We start from the raw sequence: 22,342 nt of genomic DNA on the forward strand, positions 1-22,342 counted from the left end.
GCTCACTGAAACCTCCGCCTCCCAGGTTCAAGCAATTCTCCTGCCTCAGCCTCCTGAGTAGCTGGGATTAAAAGTGCAAGCCACTACGCCAGGCTAATTTTTGTATTTTTAGTAGAGACAGGGTTTCACTGTTTTGGTCAAGCTGGTCTCGAACTCCTGACCTTGTGATCTGCCTGCCTCGGCCTCCCAAAGTGCTGGAATTACAGGCATGAACCACCGCGCCCAGCAGGCATATACATTTAAAAACCCAGCTCAGTTTGGCATTGCAAATAGCTAAAGTTTACAATGTCTTATCTTATATTTTTGAGGAATAGATTAATTGGCAGAACAATTTAATTTGCTGTGTGTCTTCAATGGCTAGCATACGGCTTAACAATAAGTTAACGCCAATAAATGTAGAAGAAGGCATATAAGCTATATTGCTTGAAATCTATTTTGTCAGACTTATTCCCTCCCATTTCTGTAAGCAGTACAACTCCATTTCATAACTCTCTATTTTCCTTAGGGATATGATAAAAAATTTGATGCTGTGTTTTGTATCTAGTTTTATCTTGATAGGCAGCATTGGATGGTAGTAAAGATCAAAGTTTTCAGATTTACCCTGCCTTACTTTAAATCCAATAGGGCCTAGGGTAAGAGGCTGAAAGTCTGTGGGTTTCTTTACATCTGTAGAAATAATAGTATTTATATAAATGTAATTTAAAGAGGTTTTCAATAGGTTATTGTGAAGATTTAATAAGTTAATATTTGTAAGGTAGTATAACACATATTAAGCAGTTATTAAATAATATCTATTCATTTTTTAAGGTATAAAAAATTATTTGGTAGGACTTAAATATTAGGTTTATTAACCCATTTTACTCTCCATTCCCAGAGAAGAAAACATTGAAAAGAAAAAATATCTGATCAGACCTCATTCAGCCTAAGGTGGTGCTTCTATATCCTCAACCTTGTGGTCTTTCATTAATGGCACTAGGCCTGGAATAAACTGTACACATGGCTCCTTTCTTTCATAATCACACTAATTCCCAGGATGTGTGGTATGTCCTAATGGAAATCCCAGGGCTGGAAGGCTTGCATACCTGGATCTCCATCCCTTTTTCTTTTGTGTACACTGTGGCTGTTGCAGGCAATATCCTCTTGATCTTCCTGATCATGACTGAGCACAGTCTCCATGAGCCCATGTATCTCTTCCTATCCATGCTGGCCTCAGCAGACTTCCTGCTCTCCACCACTGCAGCCCCTAAGATGCTGGCTATCCTCTGGTTCCACTCTACGGATATATCCTTTGGTAGCTCTGTGTCTCAGATGTTCTTCATACATTTCATCTTTGTGGCAGAATCTGCTATTCTCCTGGCAATGGCATTTGACCTCTATGTGGCCATCTGTTACCCACTGAGATGCACCACCATTTTAACCTCATCAACCATCAGGAAGATTGGCATAGCAACTGTGGTCAGGAGCTTTTTCATCTGCTGTCCGTTCGTCTTCCTGGTATACCGACTTACATATTGTGGGAGAAACATCATTCCTCATTCCTACTGTGAGCACATGGGCATTGCCAGATTGGCATATGGCAGTATCAATGTCAACATCATTTATGGCCTCACTGTGGCCCTACTCTCTACAGGACTGGATATAATGCTTATCATTATATCCTATGTAATGATCCTTTACGCAGTGTTTCAGGTACCTTCCTGGGCTGCCAGGTTCAAGGCCCTTAGTACGTGTGGCTCTCACATCTGTGTCACACTTATGTTCTATGCCCCAGCATTCTTTTCATTTCTTGCCCATCGCTTTGGAGGTAAAACCATCCCTCACCACATTCACATTCTAGTGGCCAATCTCTATGTGTTGGTGCCCCCTATGCTAAACCCCATCATTTATGGGGTGAAGACCAAACAAATTAAAGATCGAGTGATTTTGCTTTTCTCTCCTATCAGTGTATGCTGTTAAAATTTAAAAGTCTGTTTTAGGGAATGGAAATAAATACAATCCATAGAAATCCTCAAACACACTTAAAAGGATGGTGTCTATCAAAATGCCCACTGCATTTTGCTAAGGCACTCAAAGATCAAAGATATTGAAAAAAAATACTTTAAAATAATGAAATTCCCAATTTTTTTCAGACATACTATTTTCAGGAATTTTAACTTAAAAATACATAAAGACAATTGAGAAAAGAGAAGTATATTTTAGGGTTTAATCCAGATTGACTTTTCCTACATAGAGCTAAGAAGTGGGGTTTCAAGTCAGTCACCGTGCTTTTTACAGTCAGTCTGAAATTCTGATGAAATGTACAACACTCCCGCTGTCCTCTGCAGAGACTTGAACCAATAACATGAAGCCATAATATTATAGTTATCTATGTCAACATCTATTACAAGTTAAAATGTTATCCTTAAAATATTTTCTAACTCACTGACATCTCACAAAGTCTATTGTATGGAATAGACACATAATACATATGTATTCAATGAGTGCATAATAGTGAATTAAAGCAAATAATAACCAATATTAAATTAACACATATGGGAATATAAATTGGTACAGCAATTATGAAGGACAGTATGGAGATTTCTCAAAAATTTAAAGTAGGACTAACACATGATCCGCAATATCACTCCTAGGTAAAAGAGGAAATTAGTATGTCGAAGATATATCTGTACTCCCATGTTTATTATAGCACTATTCACAAATGCCATGATTTGAAATCAACCTACGTATTTGTCAACAGATAAATGGATAAAGAAAAAAATATATACACACACACACACACACAATGGAATATTATTCAACCATAAAAAAGAATGAAATATTATCAATTACAATAACACAAATGGTACTGAAAGCAATTATGTTAAGTGAAATAAGCCAAGCACAGAAAGAAAAATATCACATTTTCTAACTCATGTGTGGAAGCTGAAAACGTGGAGCTTATGAAGACAGAGAGTAGACTGGTAGTTACCAGAGGCTGGAGGGAAGAGAAGAAGGAGAAATGAAGCGGAAAAAAAAAAAAAACCTCCCACTCTCTCTCTCTTTCTCTCTCTGTGTGTGTGTATGTGTGCATATGTGTGCATATGTGTGTGTGTGTGTGTGTATATATATAAATGTGTATATGTATGTGTATATATATAAATTTGTATATCTATGTATGTATGTATTACCACTGAACTGTACACTTACAAATGGTAAAGATGGGCTGGGCATGGTGGCCCATGCCTGTAATCTCAGCACTTTGGGAGGCCAAGGCAGGTGGATTACGAGATCAGTAGTTTGAGACCAGCCTGACCAACATGGTGAAACCCTGTTTCTACTAAAAATACAAAAACTTAGCCAGGCGTGGTGGAAGGCGCCTGTAATCCCAGCTACTCGGGAGGCTTGGGCAGGAGAATCGCTTGAACCTGGAGGGTGGAGGTTGCAGTGAGCCAAGATCGTACCACTGTACTCCAGCCTGGATGACAGAGTGAGACTCTGCCTCAAGGAAAAAAAAAAAGTAAAGATGGTCAATTACATATGTATATTTTACCTTAATAAAAATAAATTTAAAAAATATTCAGTAGACTAGCTAAAAAAATCTAGAGATAGGTATTGATTCATATGTAAAAGTCTTCCAATATTTACAAGTAAAATGAAAAAAAAAAAAACCCTTGAATTAAGTGTAGAACTCACTGACAGTGTTTCAAAGGATTGACATATGAACTAAAATTTGGACAGTACATGGAGTTAGCACATGAAGGTGATAACTAAATTATTTGGAGTAGATGGAATCACTAGCACATATGAATAGTTTTAGAATGAAATGACCCAGGATAGAATTTTGGAGAGCCCCCAAGTTTAAATAAAATCAGTATAAGAGAAGAGGAAGAAACCAAATGGTATACTAGTCTAAATTGTTTCTTAGTGACAAAAGAATAACCTGAATATTGGCCGGGCGCGGTGGCTCAAGCCTGTAATCCCAGCACTTTGGGAGGCCGAGACGGGCGGATCACGAGGTCAGGAGATCGAGACCATCCTGGCTAACACGGTGAAACCCCGTCTCCACTAAAAAATACAAAAAACTAGCCGGGCGCGGTGGCGGGCGCCTGTAGTCCCAACTACTCGGGAGGCTGAGGCAGGAGAATGACGTGAACCCGGGAGGCGGAGCTTGCAGTGAGCTGAGATCCGGCCACTGCACTCCAGCCTGGGTGGCAGAGCGAGACTCCGTCTCAAAAAAAAAAAAAAAAAAAAAAAAGAATAACCTGAATATTAGATTAGCTCCTATATGCTCTCTAAATCAATTTCATCCAACATGCAGCAGTACCATTGTTTTATGCTCCTTCACAGAGGCAATTCTGGAAAAAGCACATAGGGTTCTTTGCCTTTTCATCTGTATTCCTTATTCTTCTGGAAATTCACTATAAATATTCTCCACCATTAGTATGCTTCCTAAATTTGCCAATGTCTAAACATTATATCAAGTGTCTCTTAGCTACATTCAAGAAAGCCTAGAAACCAGGTGTAAAATGTCAAGGAGAATAGTTTCATATGCATAAGTCTTGCTTAGAATTTATCAGATACTTATGTGATAAATGAAATTTTAATGCATAATCCCATTTTACTAATAATGTAAAGGTAAGACTATTTATAATTTTTTTCATTTCATTCAGACTATATAACATTATCTCCCTCATATATAGTAGGAATATAATGACTGTTTTTTGAAAGAAAAAGAAGGAAGGAAAGAAGGAAGAAAGAGAGAAAAGAGAAAATGGATACAAGTTAACTCAAATGTTCAACAAGCTGCTTCCAGCTTTAAATTTGTAGGACTTAGAAATGTCCATTATAATTTGTCACTATAAGAATGTTACATAATTTACTAAAAGATAAAAAAAACTTCAATAAAATAAAATGGGAAGAATGAGACTGAAGAAGACTGAGGAGGAAATTGTGTGATAAAAAGTAGTTATGAATACAGATTTTTTCTTTTCTGAAAAAAAGAGAAAAACCTTGCCTCAATGAAAGTGTCACCAAGATATTTATTTAAATAGAATGGAATTGGCATAGAAAAATGTTTGCATTTAAATGGGCTTTAGAATTTTACAAATAGAAATGGCAGAAAAGGAACATAGCTTGTAAAAAAAATGCATATCAATTATTCTGCATTTAGCCTGAGGGAAAAGAGAAGAAGAGAGAAAGGAGATTTCTGCAAGTGTAGAAATAATTATGGGGATATTAGGTGCCAATGAACCCAAGAGGGCTGACTTAAAATTTGCTGGGTCCCTTGTGGTTTTGGCTATCAACTAGGAAATCCCTCATTTCATGCTCATAACTCCTCCTACTTCTCCACACATTCATAAAGGAACATTAAATTGGTGGCTAGCAACTTTTTTATCCAATTTGAGCTCAATAAATTTATCCCGTGTTTCGAATGCCACAGACCTTTCGAATGCCACTTTGAGTTTTACTGGAGGATGAGCACACAAAAATGGTCTCAGACAGACTTCCAGAAGAAGAAGAGTGTCCGTATTAGAGATAAATGAAAAGTGTAAAAAGTCATATGCAAAATGTCCACAGTATATTATATTGGCACATATCCCAGCACCGAACGGAGTAAAATGTATGACATTAGCTGGATGCTGTCACACAGAGTGCAGACAGAAAGTACAGCCATCACAGAACCCGCAGCTTAAGGGAATGCGACTGGAATCACTGGAGAAGAAAAATTGGTGAGTGATGAATGAAAATGTTATGAAAAATGGACAATATTCTTCAGGCATTCGGTAAGAGTAAAACCAGGTCTCAATAATAATTGAGGAGTAAGTCTCATGAATTCCAAGTTTCCCCCCATAATTTAATTGCCAGCTTCTCCAATAACAATCACCCTATCCAACTAACCAGGAACTTACATACACCACCACCTGCAACCCTGCTATCTGTGCCTGTCAGGTAGTCCTCACATGTCAGCTCTTTAATCTTGAGTAAGTCAGACATTGTGATTGCCCTTAAAGGATTCTTATTCCAATTGTGATTATCTTTGGAGAAGAAAAAATTTGCCCTATTAGAAAAAGCCAGTGACTTAGGGATGGTAGTGTCATAAAACTAAGCACTGGAGATCAAATCTATGGAAATCACAGTATTTAATTGACCTACAAATTTACAGTAAATATACGTTAGCTGATACAACCTCCCTGTTGTGAAATGTCCTCTGCTGATTTGGTTCTTTGATTTGAAGTTCAGCAACAGTTGAACATTTGTTGTTGAACATTTGAGTGAACTTGTATCCATTTCCTCTTTTCTCTTTCTTCCTTGTTACTTTTCTTCCTTCTTTTTCTTTCAAAAAACAGCTGCTTTTTCTTTCAAAGAAGAGTTGCTTCCTGAATTTCCAGTGTATTGGTGACATTATGTGGTTAGCTCATTCATGAGCTTGCTGAGATAAAGCAACTTTATTGAAATGTCTAGGAAAGAATGAAGTAACTTAACCCTACTTTTCACTGAATCACAAACATTTCTCTAATGTGTAGCTTAAAATGTACTGATCCAAAATATGTAATTTTTAGAAAATAACTATTTTGATCAGAGAACTTTCATATAACGCATAAGAACCCAGGTTTTTCAGAAAATTCAGTCATCAGTGAAATTGAAAAGCGACTAAATTTTCTTCAGTTATTCATAGTGCTTTTCTCAATTTTAGTATCCCCAAGTTTGTCCTGTCTTCCCTGTCTAGTTCTACATTTGACTTCTTCTAAGAAATCTGTCCTTTAGCTTTTTTATTTTCACTAATTTCTTATGTCAGAGCTCACAAATTTATATAAGCATCTCACCTATATTTCATTAAGAACTAATGGGCCTTCATTGGGTCATATTATGCTAATTATAACTCTTAACAGTTTAAAACCAGGAAACTGGACTCTATCCTGCCTAAATGATTCATTTGTCCTTATTCATTATCTGTGGTTTATCAGGAGCAAGTCCTCTTGCTGTATGCATTGTTGCTACTCATCTTGTCCCTTAGCAGTTCCTTCTCTCTAGGTATTCTATAAAGTGTACTACAGAATTTTTAAACTCACGACATTTCAAGAATTTCAGCTGTTAAAAATATATAGGAAAAAATATAATTCCCTTTAACTTTAAAGAAATTTAAAAAGCAATCAGGAGATTTGGCCCAGATTTGTCAAAAGTATAAGGATTTCTATACCTTCTAAAGCACTGTCTTTACATTCTTCTGAATATAAAAAGAAATATATTATGTTCTTGGGTGTCAATTATTTCTACCTCTATTCTCTTTCATTGGGAATCTTTTACACCAATGTACTGGTCAGAGTCTGATAATCTGCTGGTCTAAAATGTTCTTAACTTAAAGAAAATTGGAAACAGTTAAATACTAGAGGAATAGCTGAAATGTGAAATATGGAGAAGTTTATTATACTCATTAAAATGCAATATCCAATAAAAATAAACTTCTATGTATTTTTTTGTCCACAGGTCTGGAAAGAAATAACAGACAGGCCAGTGGTCCAATCCCCTGTCCAGGTGATTTTGCTGGTTCTAATGTATTTGGATTGTCATGTGCATAACGTCCTATTATGGCACAGTGCCTGTGAATGCCCTACCTGAAAACAGTGATGTTATCTCCATGAATCCATCTTTTCCTTTCAAAACTATGAATAAGATGAATGATTTTAGAGTTCTACCCAAATCAGACAGACTCAATACAATGACTTTGGATAAAATCAGAAAGCAGAAGAGGAACAGTAACACTGACTGAGAAACTTCTTTTGTTTGCATCAGGAGGCCCAAGGACACTATGTCCATTTCCAACATCACAGTCTACATGCCCTCTGTGTTGACACTAATAGGGATCCCAGGCCTAGAATCTGTGCAGTGCTGGATTGGGATTCCATTCTGTGCCATTTATCTCATTGCTATGATTGGAAATTCCCTGCTTCTGATCATCATCAAATCTGAAGGCAGTCTCCATGAGCCCTTGTACATTTTCTTAGGCATGCTAGGAGCTACAGATATTGCACTTGCTAGCAGCATTATGCCCAAGATGCTTGGAATATTCTGGTTTAATATGCCTGAAATCTATTTTGATTCCTGCTTGCTTCAAATGTGGTTCATCCACACATTTCAGTGCATAGAGTCAGGCATCCTGATGGCCATGGCCCTGGATCGTTATGTGGCCATCTGTTATCCACTAAGACATGCCATCATCTTCACCCACCAGCTTGTCATTCAGATAGGAACTGTGGTCGCACTCAGGGCTGCTATTCTTGTAGCCCCATGCCTAGTACTGATAAAGTGCCGGTTTCAATTGTACCACACAACAGTCATCCTCCACTCCTACTGTGAGCATATGGCCATTGTGAAACTAGCTGCAGCAAATGTTCAAGTCAACAAAATCTATGGTTTGTTTGTGGCCTTCACTGTTGCAGGATTTGACCTCACATTCATCACATTGTCCTACATCCAGATATTTATCACAGTGTTTCGTTTGCCCCAGAAGGAGGCTAGGTTTAAAGCATTCAATACCTGCATTGCTCACATCTGTGTCTTCCTCCAGTTCTACCTCCTTGCCTTCTTCTCCTTCTTCACGCATAGGTTTGGGTCTCACATCCCCCCTTATATCCATATTCTCTTTTCTAGCATTTACTTGCTGGTCCCTCCATTTCTCAATCCACTTGTCTATGGTGCAAAGACCACGCAGATTCGCATTCATGTGGTAAAAATGTTCTGTTCATAAAATCCACCTTAATTAATGCCCACATGCTTCCTTCTTTTGCAATAGTAACCATATCAAAACAAAACAACAATACGTATTATTTGAGATGCTTGGTTTGTGAAATCTAACAGCATAATAGCTGGTTTTAGATCATCATAGCATATCAATCAATGGGGTTGTAAATTCTACCTGACTAATGAAATTGAGAAGTGTGAAGAGTAAAGTAGTGAATACGTACTGTTTGTTTTTTCTCTTTTATTCTTTAGCCCCTGGTTGAGTTATTCCTCTAAGAATATTTCTCAAGGAGGATTTATAAATTATGCCTTTGTCACTGAATTTAAATGCACCTAAGTCTCGTTGTTCTGAAACGTCCAGGTACTCAATGAAAACAAGTTGTTGACTTTCATTTTCTCCATTATCCTTGCCTTAAAAAAAGAAAAAAATCAAAGGAAGTACATGTTAATGGTGTTCTTATCAAAGAAAACCTTATGAATATCAAGAGACAATAAAGCCTAAAAATTTAAATGCATTTTCAGAGTCATGCAGGGAATTACAGGCACAAAAATTAGAACCAGTTGTTGCATTTGACATATCAACCTTTTTGTTGTTGTTGTTGTTGTTGTTTTGCTAACCCCAAAATTTACTTCTTTATTAATTCATTGTTTTATCAAAAACCTACAATATTATAAATACTATACTACAGAATTGTGACATAATAGTAAATTTGGTACAGTGAGTAATTCTCATGAGTTTGTACCTATGTAATTCTGGAAAAGAGAGACTGAAAGGAAAAGAGGTGGGGGATGGGCCGGCAGGGGAAAGAAGGAAGAAATAACAAGTGTACACATGGGATGTGGAATTCAGAGAGAATGAAGCATTGAAATCTAACTAAAGCAGAAGAGTTGCATTTACTGTATTTTGTTTTTTGGTTAGGCAGTTACCTCTGATTCCTGAGGAATGATGAATGAGTGGCCAAGGTAGATAGAAGAGCAGATTTAAACTAGATAATGTAGTTTAAGGTAACTCTAGTTTTTTCAATATGGTATGAGTGCAAGGTAGAACTTGGGGAGACAAGGAAAATACGAATATCAAAAATGGCTATTAATGCTGTGAGAGTTGCTGGACTTTATTCCAAAAGCTATAATGTGCCATTGGAGAGTGTTCATTTCTTTGCTTGTGTTCTACAAGTAAGACATGTGTGTGTGTGTGTGTGTGTGTGTGTGTGTCTGCTTGGGCATGTGACAGCATACCACACAGCAAATATAAATAAGTCCAGGGCTATTGTGTTAGCGAAGAGGAGGAATATATTGTCTAAAATTAGTGGCATAAGAACTTACGACTAGTTAATTGTTCTTGGAAAACCTCAGGTCATAGATAATTTTTCTCAAGGTTATGGAAAATATTCACATATATGCAGATGTCCATACTTTGATTTACCAGATTAAAGCCACTGCAAATATAAGAAATACTAGATTGCTTGTCTTACACCTACCTGGTGGATCCTCTGGCTTCAGGGATTAGGACTTAGCAGATATCCATGGCTGCTGAGAATGATTATAGAGGCTATCTTAAGGGATCTTTGGAGACTGTTTCAAATTTCAATATTTACTAGAACTAATTTTATTGGATTACCAATAGGGATGGTTTTTCTTAAGTAACATAATTTTCTCAAAAATAAAATAGCCTCTGATGTTATTTCTTAATATTTTAGCCAGAATTCCGCAAACTTTTAAATAAATGGCCAAATAATATATAGCTTAGGCTTTATGGAAAAAGAGGCAAATTCAAGAATATCACATAGGCATTAATATAACAAGACAGAAAAATGTATGTCCACAAATAATTTTTATGAAATTCAAACAATATTAACAACAATAAGAACTGCATTGTCTTTAATTAAAGGTCTACTAATTAAAATAATAGAATCCATTTTTTTTTCTACAAAGTGTAGCTGAAAGTTAGAGTTTCCCTATCACCAAATTGATTACAAATGTTCATCTGTGAAAATCATTCTTAACTAGTGGGCTATAGAAAAACAGGAAGCAGGCCAGGTTTGGGATGTTTAACAATTACCACTTTTAGCAGCACCACAGAAAATATGTGGTAATATAGGACCAACAAAGAGAATAATGTGAAACTACAACATATTTGCACCATTTCCGAATTTTAATATCTCATAAAATATGTAGTCCAGAGTTCATATTGTTTAATTACTATAATCTTCAAATTTCAGGATCAGTCCCAAGCTGAGACTTACTGATAGAAAATAGAAAAAACAAATGGGTCATTACAAGGAAAAGAGGATAACCAGGACCCTCTACCCTCTTACACACTTCGACAGGGACAATTATTGAAAACATTCTTAAACATAAAATCGCTTGAAAGATAATATTTTTTGTAAGGATAATTTTCAAGAAAGATTTCTAGAAATCACAAAATTAACTTCTAGGAGATTACATCAATTTCAACAATGACTAAAATAATGTTTGTCTAAATTTTCAACAATACTAGTTATTACTGACATTTACCTTTGACAGTTTGATAGGTAAAATATGATTCCCTTTATAATTATCATTTAACAAAGAAATATTTGTGCTGCTATCTTCTTTTCCATTTGTATATTATGTGAAGTACTTCATTGTTTCCTTTGTTCATTTTTCTAATTTATGTCCATTTATTTTCTTCTTGAGTTTAAAATTTGATGAGTAAATATTGAATTATTTCCAAGGGCTTTATTGCTCAGGACTTTACCCAAGGATTTCCAATAGGTTATTGGCATTTTCTCGTAGAAGTGACTTCAGGCATAAAGAAGAAAAGAAAAGGAAAAGTAAAAAGTCTTAATATTGGAGATACTTGACCTATTAGGAGCAGAACACTTGGTGGAAAAAAAAAAAAATGCTTTCAGGCAGGGCGTGGTGGCTCACGTCTGTAATTCCAGCACTTTGGGAGGCTGAGGTGGGTGGATCATGAGGTCAGGAGTTCGAGACCAGCTTGGTCAAGAAGGTGAAACCCCGTCTCTACCAAAAATACAAAAAATTAGACCGGGGCAGTGGCAGGCGCCTATAATCCCAGCTACTCAGGAGGCTGAGGCAGGAGAATCACTTGAACTCAGAGGGTGGAGCTTGCAGTGAGCCGAGATCGTGTCACTGCACTCCAGCCTGGGCAATATAGTAAGACTCTGTCCCCCTAAAAAAGAATTGCTTTCAGGAACTGACCCTTCTAGCTTTTTGCACCCCTTCATTTAAATGTTCAATTTGGGAAAAATAACTTGCAACATCTGGCTCATTTCCACCCTTCTTGGTAGAGAACTGTCCTTTGGCAACAAGCCTTTTATGTTGATATTCCTAAGTAGTCTCCATTGCAATGTGAGAATACAACAGCATTACCCTCAATTTATCGTTAAATTTATGACCTTTTGAGATTTGGTTAGCAGGCCTATTTGACTTTAATACTAAGCTGTATGCCTGTATTTAAACAGTATTAAAAATGCAGGTGATTCCCAGCTACTCGAGAGGCCTAAGGCAGGAGAATTGCCTGAACCCGGGCGGTGGCAGTTGCAGTGAACCGAGATGGCTCCACTGCACTCTAGCCTGGGTGACAAAGTGAGATTCCATCTCCAAAAAAAAAAAAAAAAAAAGTGATATCCTACCACATCTATTTATAATTTCTAAAATTGCTCAGAATTTGTATTAATAAGGGTTCTTCAGGGTAAAAAACCAATAGGTTATGCATACATGTATGTATATACACATATATGCAGATAGGTATACATATACATATATATCTGTATCTATGTATCTATATGAGATAGATTAATTTTAAGAACCTGACTCATACAGTTACGAAGGCTGGCAAATCCAAAATCTGCAGGGAGAGCCAATAGGCTGGAGACTCAGGGAAGAGCCAGTGTTGTAATTTAAGTCCAAAGGCAGTCTCCTGGTAGAATTCTTTCTTGATTGGTGCAAGTCAGTCTTTTGTTCTATCCAGGCCTTCAACTGCTTGGAAGGCACATTATAAAGGACAATATACTTTACTCAAAATTTATTAATTTAAATGCCAGTCTCATCCAGAAATACCCACACAGAAACATCCAGAATAATATCTGACCAGAATCTGGGCACTGTGCCCCAATTAAATTGACACCTTCAACTATTCAGAATAAAAAAAACCAAGGCAGAGAGCAGGTAACTACAGCACGCCCCGACGTCAGAGACTCAACATCATGGTTTACAAGTTACTAAAGAAAGAACATTGGGACAAAATAATGCTTGTAGGAATTCATCGACCTTCAACCACTGATGTGCTAATCTCAGTATTGTAAAGATATCAATTCTCTTTAAATTTAATCTAGAAATGTAGAGTAATCTCAAGCAGAAGGCTATCAAACTTTTCTGGCATAAGTGCAAATGCTTAAAAAAAAGATATTCAATTCAAGAAGTAAAAGCTGAGAGTGAAATGTATGATAGAGTTCTGATAAATAACTCTGCCCTATATTCTAAGATTCAGTGTCTTTTAGATGATGACTCTCTAAAGAGTCGAGGACGGGAACAGAGGACAGTAACTGTTGTCCCCTCCATGCAAGGTCTGAGACTAACATACACAATGACAATTGCACAACCTTTATCTGTAGTGAACACAACTTTTTAACATGAAAAATCCTAAAAAGTATACAAATACAACAGATATCATGAATTAGTAGGTGAATTTAGCAAAGTTTAATGTATGAAGTCTACATAAAAATTGTTTATAAATCTACATACTGGAATCCAATAATTAGAAAATAACAATAATTTGCCATAAAGTGTAAAAGCATAAGATACACAATTTATATTTAGGCACACAATAAAATACAAAAATTTTACACTGATAATTACAAAACATTGTTGAAAGAAAGGCAAAATCTAAAGAAATAGAGAGCTGTGCCATATTCACGGATTAGACATCTCATTATTGTTAAAATGTTAATTTCCTTAAAGTCATGTAAAGATTCAAAGCAATCCCAAATATAATCATAACAACCTTTTTTTTTTTTGCCATGAATTGAGAAGCTAATTTTATATTTTACATGAGAACTCAAAGGACCTACGGCCAAAGCAATCTCAAAATAAAGAATAAATGTTAAGTACTGAGAATACCTAACATCAAGACTTACTACAAAATTCTAATAATAAAGACAGTGTGATATCAGCATGAGGACAGCTAATGAAACACAACAGAGAGCCCATAAGTAAGCCCACATTTGTACAATCCATTGATTTTATACAGAAGTATCAAAGCAATTCAATGGAAAATAGACAGCCTTTTAAACAAAATTAGGTATTCATATATATCTATACATTTTATAAATATATATGTTTAATCTAAAAATTTATTTAATACCACACAAAATATTAATCCAAATGGGATAATATAGAAGTAAAAAATAAGGCTTCTAGGAAGAAGAAATCAGAATACTTTAATATATTGAAGATTGGCAAAGATTTCCTTCTTACAAAACAGAAAGCAACAAGATATGATCTTACCAACAATTTGGACTTCAGCAAAAGTAGACTGCTAAGAAAATTAGCAAGCAATACACAGACTATAAAATCATGCAAAAAACCTTAAATCTGAATTATATAAATAGTTTAAAATTTTTATATAAATAACCCTTATAACTCCATGTAAAAAACAAAAATGTGCAAAACATTTTACCAGACACTTCATAAAGCAATAAAGTATTAAGCTCTGCAAAAGTATGGATCAGAATTTAGAAAAACCTTTTTAGTTAGTAAAACTGATTAGTTCATATTTTAGTATTCTATTTATATGATGTTCTAGGACAGGTAAAATTAATTGAAAGTAATTTTTTTTTTTAAACAACAATGCTTTCCCTTGAAAAGGTGGGAACGGTCATGTTGGGAAAACTTTCTCGAGTGCAGGAAATATTCTATATCTTGATAGGATAATGAGTAACATATTTGTAAAAAATAAGCTTAAGATCAATACATTTTACTGTCTTTTCTTAGTAACAAAAGAGTATAAACAAACACTGTTGAGGATAATGGAAGATAATTTTTGTACTTGTGAAGAAAATAATTACTTATATGGAAAGTATTGAGACTAGAAAGAATCTTGAAGGTTTGGATTCCAATTGCAATTGCAAGTATGGATTCATTATTTTTAATAAAGAGAGACACAGACATATGCAAACGTAATTATATAATTGTGTGTGTGTGCATGTATTTCCTCTGTTCACTTATAGGAACCAAAAGCAAGGAACAAGCAATGGCAATGAAAAAACAATCCTTGTTTCAAGATATTGATTTTCTTAATAACTTTGTTCACAGAAAAAGATCAGGGTTTTTTGGAAAAATATCTATTTCTGTGGCTTGAGCTGAAAGAGCATAAAGTAATTTGAAATCACGATGCAGAGATAGAAAATAAGGAAGTACTCAAAGCATGATTGGAACATGTGGAAAGGACCCAAGGTCTAGTTGGAAAGAGCTCCTTATGACATAATTTAGAAAATTTTGAGCATCAAAATAAATAATTATGGCAAAGGATTGTAGCCCACTGAATAAAATCAGATTCTGTGAATCTATACAAATGTAAGTAAAGCAATACAAATTTGGGAAAGGGGAATGCTCTTCCTTATAGTGTAATGCCAATAAATAAAGAGGAAAGGTATGATGCATTTAAAAATTCATAAACAGAATAATAAAACTCATGAGTGAAAGTGCTCTGAGGAGCGGACCATTTAAATAGTCTCAATAAATATATACTTTCACAGATTTCTATGAATTACAAAGAGAAAAATAGCAACTTACCATGAATCCAGAGTGACATCCCATTAACCAAGTGACTGAAACTAACCACATTAATATTAGAACATATCAGCATCATATGATTAATGATATTGTGCATGAAGAAAGGCTACATTATTCTGTTGCATTAAAAACAAACAAGCAAAACTGTATAACCTGAATCCTAGTCATGAGGAAACGCCAAAGAAACTAAAATGATGGAAATTCTAAATAGCAAATGGATGTTCTTCAAAAATTCCACTATCAAGAAAGCAAAAGAAGAGTTGAGGAGCTTTTGAACATTCAGGAAGTCTAAAGAGACATGAAAAGTAACTGCATTATTTGTTCCTGGACTGGATTCTGAAAAAAGAAAATACAGCTATAGAAGTCATTGTTGGGACTACTGTCTAACTTTAAACATGGACTTTATATTAGGTTATAATTTTATTTAAAGGCTAACTGTCCTCATCTTGGTTATAATACCATAGTTATACAATATAATGTCTTTTCCTTAAGAAATACAAGCTTTAAAATTTAGATGTAAAGGGGCATCATGCCTTCTATTTATTTGTAAACCAATTAGAAAAAAAAATTCTCCATCTTCCTACCTACTGAACTAGTGATAAAGCACAATGGAGCAAAATATGAAGAGTTTGTGATTATGGGTACATGTGAACCTTTGTATACATGTTATAAGGGAGTTTCTCATACTCTTACTGCAAAGTTCTATATATTTAAAATTATATAAATAGTTAAAAAGTTTTAAAGTGGCACTATTTCTTAAACCATCCTCAATTCAGGAAAAAAACACCACTATCCATTCACTTGACTCATTCAAAAATCTAGTCATTTTCTTTGAAAGTGACCTCAATTTCATACAATACACCTACTTAATCACCAACTCTTTGTGATTTGTTAAATAATTCTTAAAAGTATTTCCTTCTCTCCCACTGATGAAGCAATAAATCTATCATTACTTCTTTCCTATTTCACTCTTTCATAATATTGTATGTAAAATAATGAAACGTTGCATCTTTCGTTTATTGGTAATTTTTATATGACATGTTTCAGAAAGTTACTCAAGTTAGCATTATAACATTAAAATCTATTTCTTCATCTTCATGTATTATGTTCGTTTTCCAGAGAGTCTTACGTTTTTGTTTTCATTTTCCACAGAAATTGAGCTGCTTGATGTATCTGTCTGCTGTTCTTTATACTGTGTGTGCCAACACTTGTACCTTTTTGCACTGCTAGCCAGCTTTTAGACTCTAGTTAAGACAATTTAGTTAGAAGTGTTGTTGAATTAAAGTAAATTTTGGCCACTTCCCTGGTTTTGTCTACCCCTCTCCTCCAAGTTTTCATAGCAGCTACCACATTGCTCTCCAATTTTTTTTCTTTAGGTAACTGCTTCCTTCACCAGGATCATACGTCTAATTTATCTGTGTGCTCACGATCCACACAATTCATGGCACATTTTTTAGCTTGTAGTCAGTTTTATTGCAGGTATAAAATCCCCTATAAACATGTACCATCCCACTCTTCTTTAGCCGTAAAGTAGAAAACAGCTTGAAACAGGTTAAATATCAGGTAAGAAACTAAAGTAGCAGTTTAGTATGATTGGCAGGATCTGGTCCTGGTGGTGGCTAGAAATGTCTATGTATTTATGTATGTGTATGTGTATATGTGTGTATGTGGGCATCTGACAGAATAGAGGCTGAGTTGAACCCTAATCCCATTTCCCACATATAATCACTGTTAACAGTATGATGAGGTTCTTTCAGATGATTTTAATATGTAAATGATGATTTTAATATGTAACTTATAGTTACAATGTATTGTTACCAAGGGATCCTTGCTCCCAGAGCTCCCAAGATGGTGGCGGGCTGCTTCCAAGATGGTGGCAAGTCTAGTGTTCTCTGACCTGGGGTTCTTGGCCTCACAGATTCCAAGGAATGGAATCTTGGGCCATGTGGTAAGTATTACAGCTCTATTAGAAGCCATGGGTCACGGAAGAGAACCGTGGAACCCAGTGATTCAGCTCAATTAGGTGTTCAGCTCAATCAGGACGAACCCAGACACTTAGCTGTGCAGCAACAATGGCAAGCCTTTAGCCCAATCGAGAGTGGCAATGGGCGTCTGGCTGGATCAGGAGCACAACCGACACCTTGCTGCATCCGGAGGGATGGAAGTCAGAGGCGGGTCTGCGATGGCGGCAAACAGCAATGGTGGACTGCCAGCAAAAGCTAGCTCAAGCCGTAACAAAACACGGACCAGAAGAGTGCAGTTGCAAGATTTAATAGAGTGAAAACAGAGCTCCCATATAAAGGGAGGGGACCCAAAGGATGTTGCCGGCTGGAATGCCTGGGGTTATATCCTGATCCTTGTCCCTCTCACTGTGCTCTCAGGCAATAGATGATTGGCTATTTCTTTACCTCCTGTTTTTGCCTAATTAGCATTTTAGTGAGCTCTCTGATTCCTTGGGTGTGGGCTAAGTTGCAAGCCCCATGTTTAAAGGTGGATGCAGTCACCTTCCCAGCTAGGCTTAGAGATTCTTAGTTGGCCTAGGAAATCCAGCTAGCCCTGTCTCTCAGTATCATATTAGTTTTATTTTTTCACATAATGTATTTTAATCACCTTTCATTGGCAGTATATAGAATCTCTTCATCCTTTATTAAGCTTATAAAATATTTCCATAGCATAGATGTAACTTAAATTATTTAACTAATTCTGAATTGATGAGTAATTGGATTTTTTAAGTATTTTACTATTATAAACAGTGTTACAAGGTATTTTAGCCTAAGATTTCAGGAGTGGAATTGATAAGTTAAAAGCTATGAATATTTGCTGGGTGCAGTGGCTCATGTCTGTAATCCCAGCACTTGGGCAGGACAAGGTAGGCAAATCACTTGAGCCCAGGTGTCGAGACCAGCTTTGGCAACATGGGGAATCCCATCTCTACTAAAAAATTTAAAATTATCTGGACATGTTGGCCTCTACCTATAGTCCCAGCCACTCTGGAGGCTGAGGTGGGAGAATCACTTGAGCCCTGAGGTTGGGGCTGCTGAGTCATGATCATGCCACTGCACTCCAGTCTGAGTCACATAGTGAGACTCTGTCTCAATAATAATAATAATAATCTATAAATATTATAATAATCTATAAATCTATAAAAAACTATAAATTTATAAATATTATAAATAATAATCTATAAATATTATAAAAGTTAATAGAAATTGTGCAATTACTCTTGAAAGTCATCAATGTTATAAATAAAGTTTTGGTGCCACAAAGGAAATAGCAGTCAAATATAAAATTTTCTTTTTAATTCTCAGCAAGGCAAGTTACTTCTACAGAAGGGTGTGCCCTTATAGTTGGAGTAATGGTGAGTACACAACTGGACAAGGGAGGGAAAGGGGTTCTTATTCCTGACGCCCGTGGTCCTTACTGCTGTGTCATTCCCCTATTGGTTAGGGTTAGACTGCACAGGCTAAACTAATTTCAATTGACTAATTTAAAGAGAGTGACGGGGTGAGTGGTTTGGCAGGAAAAATGTTTATGAAATGAGTCAGGGTGGAGAATGAATCTGAATGAGTTGGAGTGGAGTAGGTAATCAGAATGTATGAGTCAGGGTGGAGTAGGTAATCAGAATGAATGAGTCAGGGTGGAGTAGGTAATCGGAATGAATGAATCAGGGTGGAGTAGGTAATCAGAATGAGTCAAGGTGGAGAACGAGTCAAGGTGAAGAATGAGTCAGGGTGGAGCAGGTAATCAGAAAACGTTGCTTTACGAGGAAGTTAAGTTTAAAAGTAGAAGGCAAAGAATTGAACATACTGACATACTAATTCTTTGAAGAGAAATTCAGAATTCATATTTAGCACCAATGTACCCTCTCTTTAATAGTATGAGTCTGTTTCTCTGTATATACTCAGCCCTAAGTAACATCAATTTTTTTTATTCTTGCCAGTTTTATAAATGAAAAATGATTTCCTACCATACTAAAGCAATTCTCCTGCCTTGGCCTCCCAGAGGGCTGAGATTACAGGCATGAACCACCACTCCCAGCCTATATTTCTTTAACTTATAGTGAGTTTCAGTGTCTATTTACATTGTTCTTTGGTCATTTGTATTTCATCTTATATAAGCTGGCTATCCATATATTCTACATTTTAAAAATATTGTTTACTTTTTAATATGGATGTATAGTGTGAAAAAAGTACAAGTATGGGCAAATGTAGTATAAAGGACAGCAGACAGATGCCTCAAACAGCTTCCTTTCTGTAGAAAATGAAAGAAGCGTAGGGCTCTCTGAAAAACAAAACGTAATACATGAAGATGACTAGATTTTAACGTTACAATACTAACTCTAGTAACTTTCTGAAATATGTCATATAAAAATTACCATATGTATATTGGAAATTTTAACTACTTGTCATTTGCATTACAAATATTTTTTGGTTTGTCTTGAGTTTGTTCATGGTCCACATCAGTTAGAACTTTTTATTTTGCAAATAAGAACAACAACAAAAAAACAGCTTAGAAAAGAGGATTGACTGAAAGTTCAAAGGTAGTTCATGGTCAGTTTGATTCAACCTTCAAACATTTTAGCCATTAATAAAAACACATTGGATAAAGCAATTAGAAAGTAAAGACATTTAAAATCTTTAACAATGTGCATGAGCGTTAATTGTTGCACTTGAATTGATTACTTTTTTTTTTTTTTTTGAGATGGAGTCTCACTCTGCCACTAGGTTGGAGTGCAGTGGAGTGATCTTGGTTAACTGCAAACTCCGCCTCCCAGGTTCAAGCAAGTACCCTGCCTCAGCCTCCTGAGTAGCTGGGACTACAGGCACATGCCACCACGCCTGGCTAATTGTTTGTATTTTAGTAGAGACGGGTTTCCCCTTGTTAGCCAGGATGGTCTCGATCTCCTGACCTCATGATCTGCCCACCTCAGCTTCCCAAAGTGCTGGGATTAATCGGAAGGACACATGAATTGAGAGGTGTTCTAGGGGCGGAGCAAGATGGCCGAATAGGAACAGCTCCAGTCTCCAACTCCCAGCGTGAATGACACAGAAGACTGGTGATTTCTGCATTTTCAACTGAGGTACTGGGTTCATATCACTAGGGAGTGCTGGACAATCGGTGCTGGTCAGCTGCTGCAGCCCGATCAGCGAGAGCTGAAGCAGGGGGAGGCATCGCCTCACCTGGGAAGCGCAAGGGGGAAGGGAATCCCTTTTCCTAGCCAGGGGAACTGAGACACACAACACCTGGAAAATCGGGTAACTCCCACCCCAATACTGTGCTTTAAGCAAACGGGCACACCAGGAGATTATATCCCAAACCTGGCCGGGAGGGTCCCACACCCACGGAGCCTCCCTCACTGCTAGCACAGCAGTCTGTGATCTAACCACAAGGCAGCAGCGAGGCTGGGGGAGGGGTGCCCGACATTGCTGAGGCTTAAGTAGGTAAACAAAGCCCTGGGAAGCTCGAACTGGGTGGAGCTCACAGCAGCACAAGGAAACCTGCCTGTCTCGGTAGACTCCACCTCTGGGGACAGGGCACAGCTAAACAACAATAACAACAACAAAAAAGCAGCAGAAACCTCTGCAGACACAAACGACTCTGTCTGACAGCTTTGAAGAGAGCAGTGGATCTCCCAACACGGAGGTTGAGATCTGAGAAGGGACAGACTGCCTGCTCAAGTGGGTCCTGACCCCTGAGTAGCCTAACTGGGAGACATCCTCTACTAGGGGCAGTCTGACACCCCACACCTCACAGGGTGGAGTACACCCCTGAGAGGAAGCTTCCAAAGTAAGAATCAGGTACACTCGCTGTTCAGCAATATGCTATCTTCTCCAGCCTCTGCTGCTGATACCCAGGCAAACAGAGTCTGGAGTGGACCTCAAGCAATCTCCAACAGACCTCCAGCTGAGGGTCCTGACTGTTAGAAGGAAAACTATCAAACAGGAAGGACACCTACACCAAAACCCCATCAGTACATCACCATCATCAAAGACCAGAGACAGATAAAACCACAAAGATGGGGAAAGAGCAGGGCAGAAAAGCTGGAAATTCAAAAAATAAGAGGGCATCTCTCCCTCCAAAGGAGCGCAGCTCATCGCCAGCAACAGATCAAAGCTGGACGGAGAATGACTTTGACGAGATGAGAGAAGAAGGCTTCAGTCCATCAAATTTCTCAGAGCTAAAGGAGGAATTCCATACCCAGTGCAAAGAAACTAAAAATCTTGACAAAAGAGTGGAAGAATTGATAGCTAGAGTAATTAATGCAGAGAAGGTCACAAACGAAATGACAGAGATGAAAACCATGACACGAGAAATACGTGACAAATGCACAAGCTTCAGTAACCGACTCGATCAACTGGAAGAAAGAGTATCAGCGACTGAGGATCCAATGAATGAAATGAAGCAAGAAGAGAAACCAAAAGAAAAAAGAAGAAAAAGAAATGAACAAAGCCTGCAAGAAGTATGGGATTATGTAAAAAGACCAAATCTACGTCTGATTGGGGTGCCTGAAAGTGAGGGGGAAAATGGAACCAAGTTGCAAAACACTCTTCAGGATATCATCCAGGAGAACTTCCCCAACCTAGTAGGGAGGCCAAGAGTCAAGACCCATCAGTCTGCTGTATTCAGGAGACCCATCTCACATGCAGAGACATACATAGGCTCAAAATAAAAGGATGGAGGAAGATATACCAAGAAAATGGAGAACAAAAAAAAGCAGGGGTTGCAATACTAGTCTCTGATAAAACAGACTTTAAACCATCAAAGATCAAAAGAGACAAACAAGGCCATTACATAATGGTAAAGGGATCAATTCAACAGGAAGAGCTAA

General features: G+C 36.9%; 2 protein-coding genes across 2 annotated transcripts; both read left to right on the plus strand.

The window, feature by feature from the left end:
* Nucleotides 1–956: 956 nt before the first annotated feature.
* On the plus strand, nt 957–2,043 carry LOC112607386 (olfactory receptor 52Z1). Its single transcript, XM_025358504.1, has one exon. It carries the CDS (start codon nt 997–999, stop codon nt 1,954–1,956), a length of 960 nt encoding a protein of 319 aa, XP_025214289.1. The 5' UTR covers nt 957–996; the 3' UTR covers nt 1,957–2,043.
* A 5,743-nt stretch (nt 2,044–7,786) lies between these two features.
* LOC112607051 (olfactory receptor 52A1) lies at nt 7,787–8,725 on the plus strand. The gene has a single exon (XM_025358085.1). It carries the CDS (start codon nt 7,787–7,789, stop codon nt 8,723–8,725), a length of 939 nt encoding a protein of 312 aa, XP_025213870.1.
* The last annotated feature ends 13,617 nt before the right edge of the window (nt 8,726–22,342 follow it).

The sequence above is a fragment of the Theropithecus gelada genome, chromosome 14 (assembly GCF_003255815.1).
Source record: "Theropithecus gelada isolate Dixy chromosome 14, Tgel_1.0, whole genome shotgun sequence".
NCBI classification, from domain to species: Eukaryota; Metazoa; Chordata; class Mammalia; order Primates; family Cercopithecidae; genus Theropithecus; species Theropithecus gelada.

Coding starts and splice junctions, on each gene's coding strand:
- LOC112607386 (XM_025358504.1), top strand. CDS start 997: ATGGCTCCTTTCTTTCATAATCACACTAATTCCCAGGATGTGTGGTAT.
- LOC112607051 (XM_025358085.1), top strand. CDS start 7,787: ATGTCCATTTCCAACATCACAGTCTACATGCCCTCTGTGTTGACACTA.